This window comes from Scyliorhinus canicula, chromosome 18 (genome assembly GCF_902713615.1).
Source record: "Scyliorhinus canicula chromosome 18, sScyCan1.1, whole genome shotgun sequence".
Taxonomy (NCBI): Eukaryota; Metazoa; Chordata; class Chondrichthyes; order Carcharhiniformes; family Scyliorhinidae; genus Scyliorhinus; species Scyliorhinus canicula.
In genome coordinates, this window is record NC_052163.1 from 70577654 (window position 1) to 70595825 (window position 18172).

General features: G+C 46.7%; 1 protein-coding gene across 3 annotated transcripts in view; it reads right to left on the bottom strand.

Moving 5' to 3' along the window:
• The window catches only part of recql5 (RecQ helicase-like 5), a 197391-nt gene that overhangs the window by 12308 nt on the left and 166911 nt on the right, over window positions 1-18172 (bottom strand). For 2 of the 3 annotated variants that reach the window (XM_038777715.1, XM_038777713.1), the window contains exons 15-18: window positions 14157-14713; window positions 10459-10573; window positions 10135-10380; window positions 9910-9982 (exon numbers count right to left, since the gene is read on the bottom strand). In XM_038777715.1, coding sequence (XP_038633643.1) covers window positions 9910-9982; window positions 10135-10380; window positions 10459-10573; window positions 14157-14713 — 991 coding nt within the window. The remainder of the gene's footprint in view (window positions 1-9909; window positions 9983-10134; window positions 10381-10458; window positions 10574-14156; window positions 14714-18172) is intronic. The other variant, XM_038777714.1, reaches the window with a different exon arrangement.

The following is an 18172-nucleotide window of genomic DNA, read 5'->3' on the forward strand; positions in this document are numbered from 1 at the left end:
CTTGGTGCCACATGCAGCAACCGCACCCATGTCACAAATCTCAGCCCGAACCCAAACCTTGCCAGAGCCTCAAAAAAGTACTGCAACTCCAACCGATCAAATGTTTTCTCCACGTCCATGAACACCACCACCTCCAGAGCAACCGACGGATTCATAACTATATTCAACAACCTTCTTATATTACTCGAGAGCTGCCTGCCCTTCACGAAGCCCGTTTGATCTTTTGCAACCACCCCTGACACAATCCTCCATCCTCGCCGTCAACAACTTAGGCCAATACTTTCACATCCGTCTTTAACAGTGATATGGGTCTATATGACCCACATTCGACTGGATCCTTCCCCTTTTACATGATGAACATAATTACTGCCCATGTCACCGTCTCCGGCAGCTCCCCTTTCTCTCGCACTTCATTAAATGCCCCCAACAAATGAGGTGCCAGATCCGTCGCAAACTCCTCATAAAATTCTGCTGGGTATCCATGTGGCCCTGGGGCCTTCTCCAACTTCATACCCCTGATACTATCCAGCACCTCCCTCAGCCGCAGGGGCTCCTCCAACGCCTGCCTCTTTACTTCCTCCACCTGGGAAACTCCAGCTCATCCAGAAACCCCCCCACATCCCCCTCTTTTCCACCCGGGTCTGCCTCGTACAGTCCCTGATAATACTCACTGAACTCCTCATATCTTCGACACCACATCCCCAGCCCCAATCCGTATCCTCAATATTTCCCTGGACATGGCCTGCCTCCGCAACTGGTGCGCCAGCATGCGGCTCGCCTTCTCCCCATACTTGTACTGCACCCCTCTGGCCCTACGTAATTACCCTACCGCCCTCCCCATCATCAGCTTACCAAATTTCCCCTACAGCTTTTTCCTCCTCGTCAATTCCTCCGTGGTGGGCAGCCTCGAATATTCCCTAGCCACCTCCACTATCTCGGTCACAAGGCGGTCAAAGACGGCTTGAGGTTCATAAGGAGGTGTTAGCAATTCTGGAAAGTGTGAAAATAGGTAAGTCCGCTGGGCCGGATGGGATTTATCCTAGGATTCTCTGGGAAGCTAGGGAGAAGATTGCTGAGTCTTTGCTTTGATCCTTATGTCGTCATTGTCTACAGGAATAGTGCCAGAGGACTGGAGGATAGCAAATGTTGTCCCCTTGTTCAAGAAGGGGAGTAGAGACAACCCCGGACAACCCGGGGCCTCACGGTAGCATGGTGGTTAGCATCAATGCTTCACAGCTCCAGGGTCCCAGGTTCGATTCCCGGCTGGGTCACTGTCTGTGTGGAGTCTGCACGTCCTCCCCGTGTGTGCGTGGGTTTCCTCCGGGTGCTCCGGTTTCCTCCCACAGTCCAAAGATGTGCGGGGTTAGGTGGATTGGCCATGCTAAATTGCCCGTAGTGTAAGGTAAATGGGGGGATTGTTGGGTTACGGGTATACGGGTTACGTGGGTTTAAGTAGGGTGATCATTGCTCGGCACAACATCGAGGGCCGAAGGGCCTGTTCTGTGCTGTACTGTTCTATGTTCTATAGACCAGTGAGCCTTATTTCTGTTGTGGGCAATGTCTTGGAAAGGTTTATAAGAGATAGGATTTATAATCATCTGGAAAGGTATAATTTGATTAGGGATAGTCAACATGGTTTTGTGAACGGTAGGTCGTGCCTCACAAACCTTATTGAGCTCTTTGAGAAGGTGGCCAAACAGGTGGACGAGGGTAAAGCAGTTGATGTGGTGTATATGGATTTCAGTAAAGCGGTTTGATAAGGTTCCCCACGGTAAGCTATTGCAGAAAATACGGAGGCATGGATTCAGGGTGATTTAGCAGTTTCGATCAGAAATTGGCTCGCTGTAAGAAGACAGAGGGTGGTGGTTGATGGGAAATGTTCAGCCTGGAGTTCAGTTATTAGTGGTGTACCACAAGGATCTGTTTTGGGGCCGCTGCTGTTTGTCATTTTTATAAATGACCTGGAGGAGGGCGTAGAAGGATGGGTGAGTAAATTTGCAGATAACACATGCTCGGTGGAGTTGTGGACAGTGCGGAAGGATGTTGCAGGTTACAGAGGGACATAGATAAGCTGCAGAACTGGGCTGAGAGGCAGCACGGTAGCATTGTGGACAGCATAATCGCTTCACGGCTCCAGGGTCCCAGGTTCGATTCCGGCTTGGGTCACTGTCTGTGCGGAGTCTGCACATCCGGTTTCCTCCCACAGTCCAAAGGTGTGCGGGTTAGGTGGATTGGCCATGATATGTCCTTAGTGTCCAAAATTGCCCTTAGTGTTGGGTGGGGTTACTGAGTTATGGGGATAGGGTGTTGACCTTGGGTAGGGGGTAGGGTGCTCATTCCAAGAGCCGGTGCAGACTCGATGGGCCAAATGGCCTCCTTCTGCACTGTAAATTCTATGAGAGGAGGCAAATAAGAGTTTAAAGCGAGGTGATTCATTTTGGAAGGAGTAACAGGAAGACAGAGTACTGGCCTAATGGTAAGATTCTTGGTAGTGTGGATGAGCAGAGAGATCTCGGTGTCCATGTACATAGATCCCTGAAAGTTGCCACCCAGGTTGATAGCATTGTTAAGAAGGCGTACGGTGTGTTAGCTTTTATTGGTAGAGGGATTGAGTTTCGGAGCCATGAGGTCATGAAATGAGAATGAAATGAAATTCAAATCGCTTATTGGCACGAGTAGGCGTCTATGAAGTTACTGTGAAAAGCCCCTAGTCGCCACATTCCGGCGCCTGTTCGGGGAGGCTGGTACGGGAATTGAACCGTGCTGCTGGCCTGCCTTGGTCTGCTTTAAAAGCCAGCGATTTAGCCCAGTGTGCTAGTTGCAGCTGTACAAAACTCTGGTGCGGCCGCATTTGGAGTATTGCGTGCAATTCTGGTTGCTGCATTATACAAAGGATGTGGAAGCATTGAACATAGAACATAGAACACTACAGCGCAGTACGGGCCCTTCGGCCCTCAATGTTGCGCCGACCTGTGCAACCATCTGAAGCCTATCTGACCTACACTATTCCATTTTCATCCATATGTCTATCCAGTGACCACTTAAATGCCCTTAAAGTTTCCGAGTCTACTACTGTTGCAGGCAGGGCGTTCCACACCCCTACTACTGTCTGAGTAAAGAAACTGCCTCTGACATCTGTCCTATATCTATCACCCCTCAATTTAAAGCTATGTCCCCTCGTGTTGGTCATCACCATCCGAGGAAAAAGACTCTCACTGTCCACCCTATCTAACCCTCTGACTATCTTATATGTCTCTATTAAGTCACCTCTCAGCCTTCTCCTCTCTAACGAAAACAACCTCAATTCCCTGAGCCTTTCCTCGTAAGACCTTCCCTCCATACCAGGCAACATCCTAGTAAATCTCCTCTGAACCCTTTCCAAAGCTTCCACATCCTTCCTATAATGTGGTGACCAGAACTGCACGCAGTACTCCAGGTGCGGCCGCACCAGAGTTATGTACAGCTGCAGCATGACCTTGTGGTTCCGAAACTCAATCCCCCTGCTTATAAAGGCCAGCACACCATATGCCTTCTTAACAGCCCTATTAACCTGGGTGGCAACTTTCAGGGATTTATGTACCTGGATGCCGAGATCTCTCTGTTCATCTACACTACCAAGAATCTAGCCATTAGCCCAGTACTCTGCATTCCTGTTACTCCTTCCAAAGTGAACCACCTCACACTTTTCCGCATTAAACTCCATCTGCCACCTCTCAGCCCAGCTCTGCAGCTTATCTATGTCCCTCTGTATCCTATAACATCCTTCAGCACTATCCACAACTCCACCGACCTTCGTGTCATCTGCAAATTTACTAACCCATCCTTCTACACCCTCTTCCAGGTCATTTATAAAAATGACAATCAGCAGTGGCCCCAAAACAGATCCTTGCGGTACACCACTAGTAACTAAACTCCAGGATGAACATTTGCCATCAACCACCACCCTCTGTCTTCTTTCAGCTAGCCAACTACTGATCCAAACCGCTAAATCACCTTCAATTCCATACTTCCATATTTTATGCAATAGCCTACCGTGGGGAACCTTATCAAACGCCTTACTGAAATCCATATACACCACATCAACAGCTTTACCCTGATCCACCTGTTTGGTCACCTTCTCAAAAAACTCAATAAGGTTTGTGAGGCATGACCTACCCTTCACAAAACCGTGTTGACTATCGCTAATCAACTTGTTCTTTTCAAGATGATTATAAACCCTATCTCTTATAACCTTTTCCAACATTTTACCCACAACCGAAGTAAGGCTCACAGGTCTATAATTACCAGGGTTGTCTCTACTCCCCTTCTTGAACAAGGGGACAACATTTGCTATCCTCCAGTCTTCCGGCACTATTCCTGTCGACAAAGACGACATAAAAATCAAGGACAAAGGCTCTGCAATCTCCTCCCTGGCTTCCCAGAGAATCCTAGGATAAATCCCATCTGGCCCAGGGGTCTTATCTATTTTGACATTTTCCAAAATTGCTAACACCTCCTCCTTTTGAACCTCAATTCCATCTAGCCTGGTCGACTGAACCAACATTACCTCGACAACATTGTCTTTCTCCAGTGTAAACACTGACGAAAAATATCCATTTAACGCTTCCCCTATCTCCTCTGATTCCACACACAACTTTCCACTACTATCCTTGATTGGCCCTAATCTTACTCTAGTCATTCTTTTGTTCCTGATATACCTATAGAAAGCCTTAGGGTTTTCCTTGATCCTATCCGCCAACGACTTTTCATGTCCTCTCCTCGCTCTTCTTAACTCTCCCTTTAGGTCCTTCCTGGCTAACTTGTAACTCTCAAGTGCCCTAACTGAGCCTTCATGTCTCATCCTAACATAAGCCTTCTTCTTCCTCTTGACAAGTGCTTCAACTTCCTTAGTAAACCACGGTTCCCTTGCTCGACAACTTCCTCCCTGCCTGACAGGTTCATACTTATCAAGGACACGCAGTAGCTGTTCCTTGAAAAAGCTCCACATTTCGCTTGTACCCATCCCCTGCAGTTTCCTTCCCCATCCTATACATCCTAAATCTTGCCGAATAGCATCATAATTGCCTTTCCCCCAGCTATAATTCTTGACTTGCGGTATATACTTATCCCTGCCCATTGCTAAAGTAAACATAGCCGAGTTGTGATCACTATCACCAAAGTGCTCACCTACATCTAAATCTAACACCTGGCTGGGTTCATTACCCAGTACCAAATCCAATGTGGCCTCGCCCCTTGTTGGCCTGTCTACATACTGTGTCAGAAAACCCTCCTGCACACACTGCACAAAAACTGACCCATCTATAGTACTCGAACTATAGTAGTTCATTGGAAAGGGTGCAGAGGAGATTTACCAGGATGTTGCCTGGTGTGGAGGGAAGATCTTATGAGGAAAGGCTGAGGGACTTGAGGCTGTTTTTGTTAGAGAGAAGGTTAAGAGGTGACTTAATTGAGGCATACAAGATGATCAGAGGATTAGATAGGGTGGACAGTGAGAGCCTTTTTCCTCCGATGGTGATGGCTAGCACGAGGGGACATAGCTTTAAATTGAGGGTAGATAGATATCGGACAGATGTCAGAGGTAGGTTCTTTACTCAGAGAGTAGTAAGGGTGTGGAATGCCCTGTCTGCAACAGTCGTGGACACGCCAACATTAAGGGCATTTAAATGGTCATTGGATAAACATATGGATGATAAGGGAATAGTGTAGATGGGCTTTAGAGTGGTTTCACAGGTCGGCGCAACATCGAGGGCCGAAGGGCCTGTACTGCGCTGTAATGTTCTATGTTCTCTTTCCTTTCGCTATCCGCACGAGCCTGAAGCAAGATAATTGCCCCCCGGACCACTGCCTTCACCGTTCCCCAAAAAATGTCCGCCGACGCTCCCCATTCTGGTTCAACTCCACATGCTCCTTAATCGCCGCCCGAAACTTTTTACACAAACCTCCATCTGCCAACAAGCTCGAATCAAACCTTCACCCCGGCCTCTGCTCTTGTCCTGATCTAAACCGAATCTCCAGCCAGTGGGGCGCATGGTCCAAGATAACTATCCCCGCATACCCTACTCCCTCCACCCCAACCAAAATCTCCCGACTCACCACAAAATAATCAATCCTCGAATACACCTTATAGACGTACAAAACAAAAAGGAATACTCCCTTCCCCCTGGGTTCTGAAAGCGCATGGATCCACCATATCCATCCTCTCCATAAAGCCACCCAGCTCCCTTGCAATTTGTACCCCACCCAACGACCTGTGGCTTGACCGATCCACCTTCGGCTGTAGGACACAATTAAAATCTCCTCCCATGACCAACTGATGCATGGCCAAATCTGGGATTGCTGCCAGCAACCCCATCATAAAACCCACATCATTCCGATTTGGTGCATACATGTTTAAGAACACCCTTCCAATACCCCACTCATAATCCTGCGGGGGGTGGGGGCGGGGAATAACGGGAACATCATTCCCCACATCAACTCTTCACTCCTACCGCCCCTTACAATCCCAACAATAAACAGCAAACCCCAAAAAAAAACCCTCCAAACCGGAAGGATGAAAATCCCCCAATCCCGACCCCACCTCAAACGTATTCCCAGCCATTACAAAATACCAGCACCCCGGTTCCCAAACATTGTTCACTCAATTCTCTCAAAGTTTAATGCTCTTTCATGATGTCTTCGGCCGCTTCTGGGGACTCAAAGTAATACTCCCGGCCTTAAAACGTCACCCATAATTTTGCCGGGTAGAGCACCCCAACATGATCCGCCGCCTATACAGCACTGCCTTAGCCTTGTTGAACCCTGCCCACTGTTTTGCCAATTCGACTCCAATGTCCTGATATATTCGGACCTTGTTTCCCTCCCATTTGCAGGTGCGCCTCTCCTTGGCTCAACACAAGATCTTCTCTTTCTCCACAAATTTGTGGAGTCTCATGGTCACCGCCCGCGGCAGCTCCCCAGCTCTTGGCTTCTGCCTCAGGGACCTGTGCGCTCAGTCCACTTCATGGGCTTTATCTAGCACCCCTTCCGCCACCATCCCTGCCAGCATCTTCAAGACGAACCTTGTGGCACTCACACCTTCCATTCCTTCAGGCAGGCCCACTATTCACAGATTTTGCCTTCTCGAGGTATTCTCCTGCTCCTCCACCTTGGCCCTCAACGTTTTACACAGGTCTCCTAGGATCCCCACCTCCGCCTCCAGTGCCGCTACACAATCGCTGTGGTCCGAGATCACTCCTTCAATCTCTCGAATCTGAACCCCTGCATCTCTAAACACTTCTCTACCCGCTGCATCTAACTCTTCAGGGGTACCATAGCTCCTTCGATGGCCTTTGAGCGATCCTCCCACATTTCCTTCCTCTGTTGGCGGAATTCCTCCTTAATTTAAGCATTCAGTTGCTCCATTTGGGGCTTTCCACCTTGCACCAGCCCTTCCCCCTCCGCCATCCTAATACAGGTTGCTGCGCCACAGATTTCCTCCAACACTTTGGCCAGGTCTCTCACCATCTTCTATCGGGATTGGTAACCAGCGGACATGACACTCCTGAGGGAAACTACTCCGACCTTCAACTACCCCTTTTCATCAAAATTCCGCCCAATATCGGATAAAAAGAGCCCTTTCCTATGCCTTTGAGCATGAACTGCCCTGTGTGCGACGACTCACATCATGGCTGCATTCTGAAGCCCTTACCTTAAATCTCTGCTCCCTGCTTATTGACCTTTCCACTCAGGGTAAACGTTTCTTCCTATTTACCCTATCTATGTCCTTCATAATTTTGTACACCTCAATCAGATCCCCTCACAGCCTTCTCTGCTCGCAGGAGAACAACCCCAGCCTAACCAGCCTCTCATCAGTTGTGGCAAGGCTTAAACAACATAACTGGCTACAAGGCAAAGCTGAGCAGAATCTCCAGCAACAGCGCACACCTCCCCGATGAACTCAATGCATTCTATGCTCGTTTCGAGCAGGAAGCCAACAAACCATTGTCAACTGCCCCAATAGCCTCGGACACACCCACACCTACTGTCACAGCCTTAGAAGTCTGATCGGCCTTCTTGAAAGTGAATCCAAGAAAAGCAACGGGTCCTGATGGAGTCCCTGGCCGTGCACTCAGATCTTGCGCAAACCAACTGGCGGGTGTGTTCGCAGACATCTTCAACCTCCCTTTTACTCCATTCCAAGGTTCCCACCTGCTTCAAGGCCATCATCATACCAATGCCAAAGAAGAACCAGACAATGTGCCTCAACAACTGTCATCCAGTGGCCTTGACATCTATCATTATGAAATACTTTGAAAGGTTGGTCATGAGACACATGAACCCCATACGCCCAGAATTCCTTGATCCACTGCAATTTGCATACCACCAGAATCAGTCCACAACAGATGCTGTCATAAGAACATAAGAAATAGGAGCAGGAGTAGGCCATCTGGCCCCTCGAGCCTGCTCCGCCATTCAATGAGATCATGGCTGATCTTTTGTGGACTCAGCTCCACTTTCCGGCCCGAACACCATAACCCTTAATTCCTTTATTCTTCAAAAAACTATCTATCTTTACCTTAAAAACATGTAATGAAGGAGCCTCAACTGCTTCACTGGGCAAGGAATTCCATAGATTCACAACCCTTTGGGTGAAGAAGTTCCTCCTAAACTCAGTTCTAAATCTACTTCCCCTTATTTTGAGGCTATGCCCCCTAGTTCTGCTGTCACCCGCCAGTGGAAACAACCTGCCCGCATCTATCCTATCTATTCCCTTCATAATTTTAAATGTTTCTATAAGATCCCCCCTCATCCTTCTAAATTCCAACGAGTACAGTCCCAGTCTACTCAACCTCTCCTCATAATCCAACCCCTTCAGCTCTGGGATTAACCTCCAGCGCCAGTACGTCCTTTCTCAAGTAAGGAGACCAAAACTGAACACAATACTCCAGGTGTGGCCGCACTAACACCTTATACAATTGCAACATAACCTCCCTAGTCTTAAACTCCATCCCTCTAGCAATGAAGGACAAAATTCCATTTGCCTTCTTAATCCCTGGCCCTACACTCAGCCTTGGAGCATCTCGACAACAAGGAGTCCTACAACAGAAAGCCTATTAGACCAGAAGACATGAGAGCAGGAGGGCAGCACGGTGGCGCAGTGGGTTAGCCCTGCTGCCTCACTGCGCCGAGGTCCCAGGTTCGATCCCAGCTCTGGGTCACTGTCCGTGTGGAGTTTGCATATTCTCCCCGTGTCTGTGTGGGTTTCGCCCCCACAACCCAAAGATGTGCAGGATAGGTGGATTGGCCACGCTAAATTGCCCCTTAATTGGAAAAAATTTATTGGGTACACTAAATTTATTTTAAAACAAGGACATAGGAGAAGAATTCGGCCACTCGGCCGATCGAGTTTGCTCCGCCTTCGACACCATAATCCCAGCCAGGCTCAGATCCAAACTCCAAAACCTAGGACTTGGCTCCACTCTCTGCAACTGGATCCTTGACTTCCAGGCCCAAACACCACAATCAGTAAGGATACACAATGACACCTCCTCCACGATAATCCTCAATATTGGGGCCCTGCAAGGCTGCATACTTAGCCCCCACTATCCTCCCTATCCACACGCAACTGTGTGGCTAAATTCAGCTCCAATTCCATCTACAAGTTTGCTGATGACACGACCATAGTGGGTCGGATCTTAAACAACGATGAGTCAAGAGTACAGGAGGGAGATGGAGAACCTAGTGGCATGGTGCAACAACAACAATCTCTCCCTCAATGTCAAAATCCTACACACCCCTAACATTACATTGATCATCCAGGAGATTGCTTTATCTGGAGAGAAGCTTATCCTGCATTCCAAGCACTTGCCTCTCAGGCTAATGGTATATTGCCTTTCCCAGGACACAAATGAAGGCGGAGTCTATTCTTACCATTTCTTTTCACAGCATTCTCTTCCACAAGCAGTAAATGAGAGAGGTGTCGAGCAAAGGCTTTAAATAAATCCTGTAGGAATGTAAACATGAGCCATTATTCATAAGGACTGCAAATCAACCATGTATGTATAATGAGCAATGCCACAAAGGTCCGCTAGTCCCCAAATTAAGAACAAAGGGCTTCACGTGTTTTATTCTGATTCACCAACAATTCAATTTTACCTTGGATGCAAACCTTCCCTCCTTGTAATAAGGAGTCAGGCATTTGACAACGATGTCTGCTGTCTGTTTCAGTTGTCCTCCGTTTGATGAAACTGGAGGTGCCTTGGTGCTCTCCCTCTGACTTGACTGAAACAAGGATTCAAATGTCACCTTCTTCTTGATCTGACTGCCTTTAACTTCAGGTGGGCATAAGATGGAGGAATTGCTGCTAGTTCGTTGTCGTTTCAGATCCAGTGACCCTAGTCTCTGAAAGAATATAGATGATAAGTTCAAGGCACAAAGAGCCAAGTCAGAGCGAGAGTAACAAACATCAAGGTGACTTACCTCATCTGTTGCTGGTCTTTTCTCACTAGCAGAGGGGGCAGCTTTCCAGCCTTGGCTGCTTGCATCATCCAGCATTTTCCCACGAGGAATTTTTTCTGTGTGCCTACCTCTGTCACTTAGTGAAATAACAATACACATCAAGAAGAATATCCTGGGACATGAACAGCAACATACAAACCTATCACAGACCTTCCCTATATATTTGATATCATTTTCTCTTTAAGTAGTCCATTTGGACCCTCAAACCTGTTCCATTAGTTGGTTTTTGGCTAATCTGTCCCTTAATACCAAAGGCCTGCCTTTGCCCCACAAGAGGAGATTTGATAAAGATATTCATAATGATAACAAGGTTCTGACAAAGTAAATGAGGAGAAATGGTATCCCGTGGCAGAAAGATTGAGGGACCACAAGTACACTTTTATTTTACACAAAGTTATGAACTGTAATGCACCCCCTGAAAGGGTGATGATGAAAAGCAGATTCAATAGTAACTTTCAAATCAAGCGAATTGGGACGAACACTTTGAATTAAAAAACTGCATGGGCTATGAGGAAAGAGCAAGAGTCTGGAATGAATCACAGTACACATAGGTACTAACGACATAGGCAGGAAGAGCACCAGGTAGTTTCTCAAGAACATCATACGCGATTATAAACATAATACGTAAATATTGGAGTAACATCACAAGTGGTTTCACTCCTGTGATACCCTATAGATATTCGGCAGTGAAAATCTACGTTGGTATGCAAGAGAGCACTTACAGGAGCAGTTGCTATCAGTGAATATAAAAAGTTATCTGTGGTGCATCCATGGCGGTTCAGGGAGGGTGTTGGGAGAGACAAGAGGCTGGGGATAGAGCCATGGTTCCCACTCTTCGGCTGGTATCGTCTCGTCCCGCCAGCAGCAGAGAGCTTTTGGTGGGTGGGTCAACTTAATTTGGTGTGAGGGGTGACTTGTCAAGGATTCTGTTCTCAGGACTTTAAAGGCAGTTTAAAGGTGGGTTCAGCTTCCTAATAAACCATATTAGGAAGCCTTTTACAATGTCATGCATGCTCATTAAAGGCCACCTCACAGGGATTAAGTTTCCATCAGCAGAAAATTATAATGTTCACTTTTCCATCTGCACGTCAGTAGCATGTAATAATAATATTAATCTTTGTCAGAAGTAGGCTTACATTAACACTGCAATGAAGTTACTGTGAAAAGCCCTTAGTCGCCACATTCCGGCGCCTGTTCAGGTACATAGAGGAAGAATTCAGAATGTTCAATTTACCTAACAGCACGCCTTTCAGGACTTGTGAGAAGTTTGACCTGGTAGGCAGAGACTATATGGAGACGGGAGGGAGGCTGTATGAGTGTCCTTTCAATATGGCATCCAGACCTTTGAACCCATTAGGTTAACCGGGAAGTGGGGGGGAGGACTTCCTGCACCCTCCACCCCAAAATTCACCGCACCATGCTCCACACCGTTGCATAAATAATGAGCTGAACAGTGCAAGATTGCACACGTTCAGCCATTCTGTCCTCCCCCCCCAGTGGGAATCACTCTCACTTCCATGCCCACCATTGAACTTAGACTTCAGAGTGGAATATTCCACCATTCATCTTCATCCAGTGAGTTGGAAACCATGTGGGAGATGTTAGTGCAGTACCAGATTGTGGGAATGTAATTAACCCACCAAGAGAACTCAAGATGAGTGGAGGAAATTAACCTTAAAAAATATATACAATTAGTTATTATGAAAAGAAAATTTTTGTTCTTTCATTTTTTGCATTAATAGTTTAAAATGCCTCTTCCGGCACATTACATATTCAGCTCAGACTGAAAGGATGTGAGCATTGAAAACATGGCAGGGAAGATGCACCGAGGTTTCAGTGGTTCGACAAGCATCACTCCTGCTGGGTTTGTTGCGAACATGTGTCACATTACTGTCTTTGCAAAAAAAATTGTTCTACTTTTCATGGCATCATTTCTGAATGGCTTGCCAATCGAGTATGTCACTGTGTAACACTAATCTACAGTAAAAGAACAAGAAAAGTTAGCATCGAGGTTCAGCAAGAAACGCGGAAGACAAATGGAATATTAAACTTTTTTGCCAGTGGGGGTGGAGTATAAAAGTAGTGAAATCAAGCTAAAACTGTACAGGGCATTGGTGAGACCACACCTTGAGTCCTGAATAGTTTTGGTCTCCTCATTTAAGGAGGGGTATATTTGCATTGGAGGAGGTTCATCAGCTTAATTCCTGGAATGAAGGAGTTGTCTTCGGGGTAAGATTGAGTAGGTTAGCCCATACTCACTGGTGTTTCGAAGAATAAGATGTGATCTTATTGAAACACATATTCTGAGGGGACTTGACAGTGTAGATCCTGAGAGGATGTTTTCCCATGTGGAGGCACAGTTTCAATGAGGAGTCTCCCATTTTACATGGGGATGAGGAGCAGTTAATATTTGGAATTCTTGACACCAGAGAGCAGTGGAGGCGAAGTCACTGAATGTATATAAGACCGAGATAGATTTTTGATCTGCAAAGGAGTCGAGGATTAATGGCGGGCAGATAGGAAAAATGAAGTCAGACCACAATCAGATCTGCCGTGATCTTATTGAATTGTACAGCAGGTTCAAAGAGCCAAATGGCCTACTTTTCTTTCTATTTCTTATGTTCTTTTGTAACCTAGTGGCTTCAAATGTGGGGAACACACTAACGGGCGTAAAGAATTGGACAAGAGGGTTGTTATGCTGCACGTACCATTTACACAAATGCTATGAAAAAAATAGAGATTAGATCCAATAATTAATGAGTGTAAGTGGTGGAGTGTGCTTGAGGCTTCCTTTACAGCCTTGGGAGGGGTTGAAATCCAGCACAGCCTCATCGGATGAAAGATTCATCGAAACTTACAGAACAGAAAGGGACCATTCTGCCTGTCATGCCTGTGGGAGCTTTTGGAAAGAACTGTCCAACTTACCCTCATTTCCCATAAGCCCTGCAGAGTGCATGCCCAATTGTCTTTTGAAAGCTGCTTTGGAATTGGATCCTGCCATCTCTTTCATGCATTCCAGATACTAACAACCCTCAGTGTAAATAAATTGCTCCTCATTTCTCCTCTTTTGCCAGTTATTTTAAAGTTATGACCTCAGGTTACCACCTAACAGAGGAAATAGTTTCTCCATATTTCCTTCATTATTTGAATATCTCCCTTAACCTTCCCAGCACCATGGAAAACAATCCCAGCTTCTCCAATCTCCAAATTACACATCATCATCCCTGGTATTAACCTGGTAAACTTCTATTGTGCCTTTTCAAGGGACTTCCTACAGTATGATGCCCAGAATTGTGCACTATACTCCAGCTGAGGCCTAACCAGTGATATGTAACAAGGTTGTCTGCTGCCTACAAGTGTTTCATGAAATACGAGCAGCCTCAATCCAGTGTACAGCACCAAGATTGTTTCAACACTAATCTCACCCAAAATGGCCACAAGAGGAACACCTAATGTGTGAAATGACAAGCCTTTAGTCTAAAATGGGCCTCAGCCTAAATTGTAAGTGTAAAAGAAGTTTGACGCTAACATTAGGAGCCTAAACTGGAGAATATACCCTTCCCTATCAGAAACATCCCTTTTTGATGAACACAAAGGAAGTCGATAGGCAGAAATAAAATTGAATAAAGGGACATCCGTTGTGCAGTTTTTAGCATTACCTTGTCTTTTCCTCCATGTCATGACAGGTCTGCAAATGTTTCTGTGTTGTGTTCAAATTTACAGTCTTAGTCACTTTATCGAGATCTGGAGAAGATTCCAGCTCCTCAGGCAACATCCAAGTGGAAGGGGATCCTTTCCTGTTGTCCCCTTCTTGTGCATCATTAACAAGGATGCTGCAGACGTTAATGAGACCCTTGGCTGAGGCCTCTGCTACCCCTTTAGATTTGCACTGCTGAAACAATTTAGCAATATTCTGAGAGTCTTTCTTGGCGCTCTCTGCCAGTAGTTGTTTTTTAGTGGGTTTCTTCTTGCTTGGACTGGACTGGGGAGACAAGGAATGTCCTGTCGACTCATTGTTACCTTCAGAGGGCTTTGAGACATCTTGAGATCTTGTATCTTTTTTTCCAGTTCTGTCAGAGTGGTATACCGGACTCTCTGAACCAGCACCACTCCTCTGCTCATTGTTCACTAGCACCGAGTTCTTTAGCAACTCTCCTGCGGTCTGGAATGGGCTGGGTGAACTTTGGCCTCCTACACCAATACGCTTTCGTTTCAACTGCAAAACATGGAAAACAGTTAGCATCTGCCTATTTATGCCGCATCTAGTGATACAATATAATGGCGCGAGGTCAGACAAATTGTACCCTGAAGCAACGCAGCTTGATAGAGTGGTCAAGAAGGCATACAGCATGCTTGCCTTCATCAGACGGGGTATTGAGTACAAGAGTTGGCAGGTCATGTTACAATTGTATAGGACTTTGGTTCGGCCACATTTGGAATACTGTGTGCAGTTCTGGTCGCCACATTACCTGAAGGATGTGGATGTTTTGGAGAGGGTGCAGAGGAGGTTCACCAGGATGTTGCCTGGTATGGAAGGTGCTAGCTATGAAGAAAGGTTGAGTAGATTAGGATTGTTTTCGTTGGAAAGACGGAGGTTGAGGGGGGACCTGATTGAGGTCTACAAAATTATGAGAGGTATGGACAGGGTGGATAACAACAAGCTTTTCCCAAGAGTGGGAGTGTCAGTTACAAGGGGTCACAATTTCAAGGTGAGAGGGGGAAAGTTTAAGGGAGATAGAACATAGAACATAGAACGATACAGCGCAGTACAGGCCCTTCGGCCCACGATATTGCACCGACATGGGAAGTCAAAACCTAAAGGCCATCTAACCTACACTATGCCATTATCATCCATATGCTTATCCAATAAGCTTTTAAATGCCCTCAATGTTGGCGAGTTCATTACTGTTGCAGGTAGGGCATTCCACGGCCTCACCACTCTTTGCGTAAAAAACCCACCTCTGACCTCTGTCCTATATCTATTACCCCTCAATTTAAGGTTATGTCCCCTCGTGCTAGCCACCTCCATCCGCGGGAGAAGGCTCTCACTGTCCACCCTATCTAACCCTCTGATCATTTTGTATGCCTCTATTAAGTCACCTCTTAACCTTCTTCTCTCTAACGAAAACAACCTCAAGTCCATCAGCCTTTCCTCATAAGATTTTCCCTCCATACCAGGCAACATCCTGGTAAATCTCCTCTGCACCCGTTCCAAGCTTCCACGTCCTTCCTATAATGAGGCGACCAGAACTGTACGCAATACTCCAAAAGTGGCCATACCAGAGTTTTGTACAGCTGCAACATGATCTCATGGCTCCGGAACTCAATCCCTCTACCAATAAAGGCCAACACACCATAGGCCTTCTTCACAACCCTATCAACCTGGGTGGCAACTTTCAGGGATCTATGTACATGGACACCGAGATCCCTCTGCTCATCCACACTACCAAGAATTGTACCATTAGCCAAATAGTCCGCATTCCTGTTATTCTTTCCAAAGTGAATCACCTCACACTTCTCTACATTAAACTCAATTTGCCACCTCTCAGCCCAGCTCTGCAGCTTATCTCTGTCCCTCTGTAACCTGCAACATCCTTCCACACTGTCTACAACTCCACCGACTTTAGTGTCGTCTGCAAATTTACTCACCCAATCTTCTGCGCCCTCCTCTGGGTCATTTATAAAAATGACAAACAGCAACGGCCCCAGAACAGATCCTTGCGCTACGCCACTCGTATCTGAACTCCATTCTGAACATGAGATGTGGGTGGAAAGTTTTTTACGCAGAGGGTGGTGGTGGGTGCCTGGAATGCTTTACCAGCGGAGGTGGTAGAGGCGGGCACGATAGCATAATTTAAGAGGCATCTAGACAGGTATATGAACATAAGAACATAAGAAATAGGAGCAGGAGTAGGCCATCTGGCCCCTCGAGCCTGCTCCGCCATTCAATGAGATCATGGCTGATCTTTTGTGGACTCAGCTCCACTTTCCGGCCCGAACACCATAACCCTTAATCCCTTTATTCTTCAAAAAACTATCTATCTTTACCTTAAAAACATGTAATGAAGGAGCCTTAACTTCAAAGAGAAGAATACAATCTGAACTGGCGGGAACAGAGGGAAGTAGACCTTGGAAAATAGGAGACAGGTTTAGATAAAGGATCTGGATCGGCGCAGGCTGGGAGGGCCGAAGGGCTTGTTCCTAGAACATAGAACAGTACAGCACAGAACAGGCCCTTCGGCCCTCGATGTTGTGCCGAGCAATGATCACCCTACTCAAACCCACGTATTCACCCTATACCCATAACCCAACAAGCCCCCCCCCCTTAACCTTACTTTTTTAGGACACTACGGGCAGTTTAGCATGGCCAATCCACCTAACCCGCACATCTTTGGACTGTGGGAGGAAACCGGAGCACCCGGAGGAAACCCACGCACACACGGGGAGGACGTGCAGACTCCGCACAGACAGTGACCCAACCGGGAACCGAACCTGGGACCCTGGAGCTGTGAAGCATTTATGCTAACCACCATGCTACCGTGCTGCCCGAAATGTGCTGTAATTTTCTTTGTTCTTTGAATGCATGATATAGTGGGCAGTTTGAGTTCAGTGACAACTGGGATATAGTGGCTCGAGGTCAGTGACACTCAGGCGAGAGCAACAGTGGCTGAAGGTCAGTGACACAAAATACAATAGCATGAAGTCAACGGTATCCAGGGTACAGAGATAGTAGCTGGACTCTTCAGTACACAAGTCAATGGTTTTTCATCAGTCACATGCTCAAGTAAGGAGTCACATTAACGCACTTAGCATGACAAGGTCAACAAATGGAGAAGCCAAATGTTATTTTATAGGACACTGCCATGATTACATAGAAGGTGACATAAATTGGGAAGTAGTGATTAGACAATGCCAAGTTGAGGTTATAATATCTGTAGACTGCAGGAGAAAAGAAAGACTAAGTTTTGAAGCCCTGCTAAAGAATAAGTTAGAATGAAAGCACTTTCCAGGAGACTCATCCGGAGTGAGACTCGTACAGAGTGGAGGATTGAAATTTGGTCATTTGGTGCAGTGAGGTAATTCGGTGCAGAGTGTGAGGAGGTGCTCTTTAACCCTGGTAAGTGACTGGTAAGTAGTCTCTCTTTTTCTTTTCATTGTCTAATTTACTTATTTTTATTTTGAAATTGTAGTTGTTTAAGTTTACCAAGGGTTTAAGACATGGCAGGAGATCCCAGACCCGTGTCATGCTCCTCGTGTGCGATGTGGGAGCTCAGGGACACGTCCACTGTCCCTGGCTCCTTCACGTGCAAGAAGTGTGTTCAGTTGCAGCTCTTGTTAGACCGCTTGACGGCTCTGGAGCTGCGGATGGACTCACTTTGGAGCATCCGCGATGCTGAGGAGGTCGTGGATAGCACGTTTAGCGAGTTGGTCACACCGCAGGTGAAGGTTACTGAGGGAGATAGAAAATGGGTGACCAAAAGAAAGAGCAAGAGTAGGAAGGCAGTGCAGGTGTCCCCTGCGGTCATCTCCCTGCAAAACAGATATACCGCTTTGGATACTGTTGAGGGAGATGGCTCACCAGGGGAAGGCAGCAGCAGCCAGGTTCATGGCACCGTGGCTGGCTCTGCTGCACAGCAGAGCAGGAAGAAAAATGGCAGGGCTATAGTGATAGGGG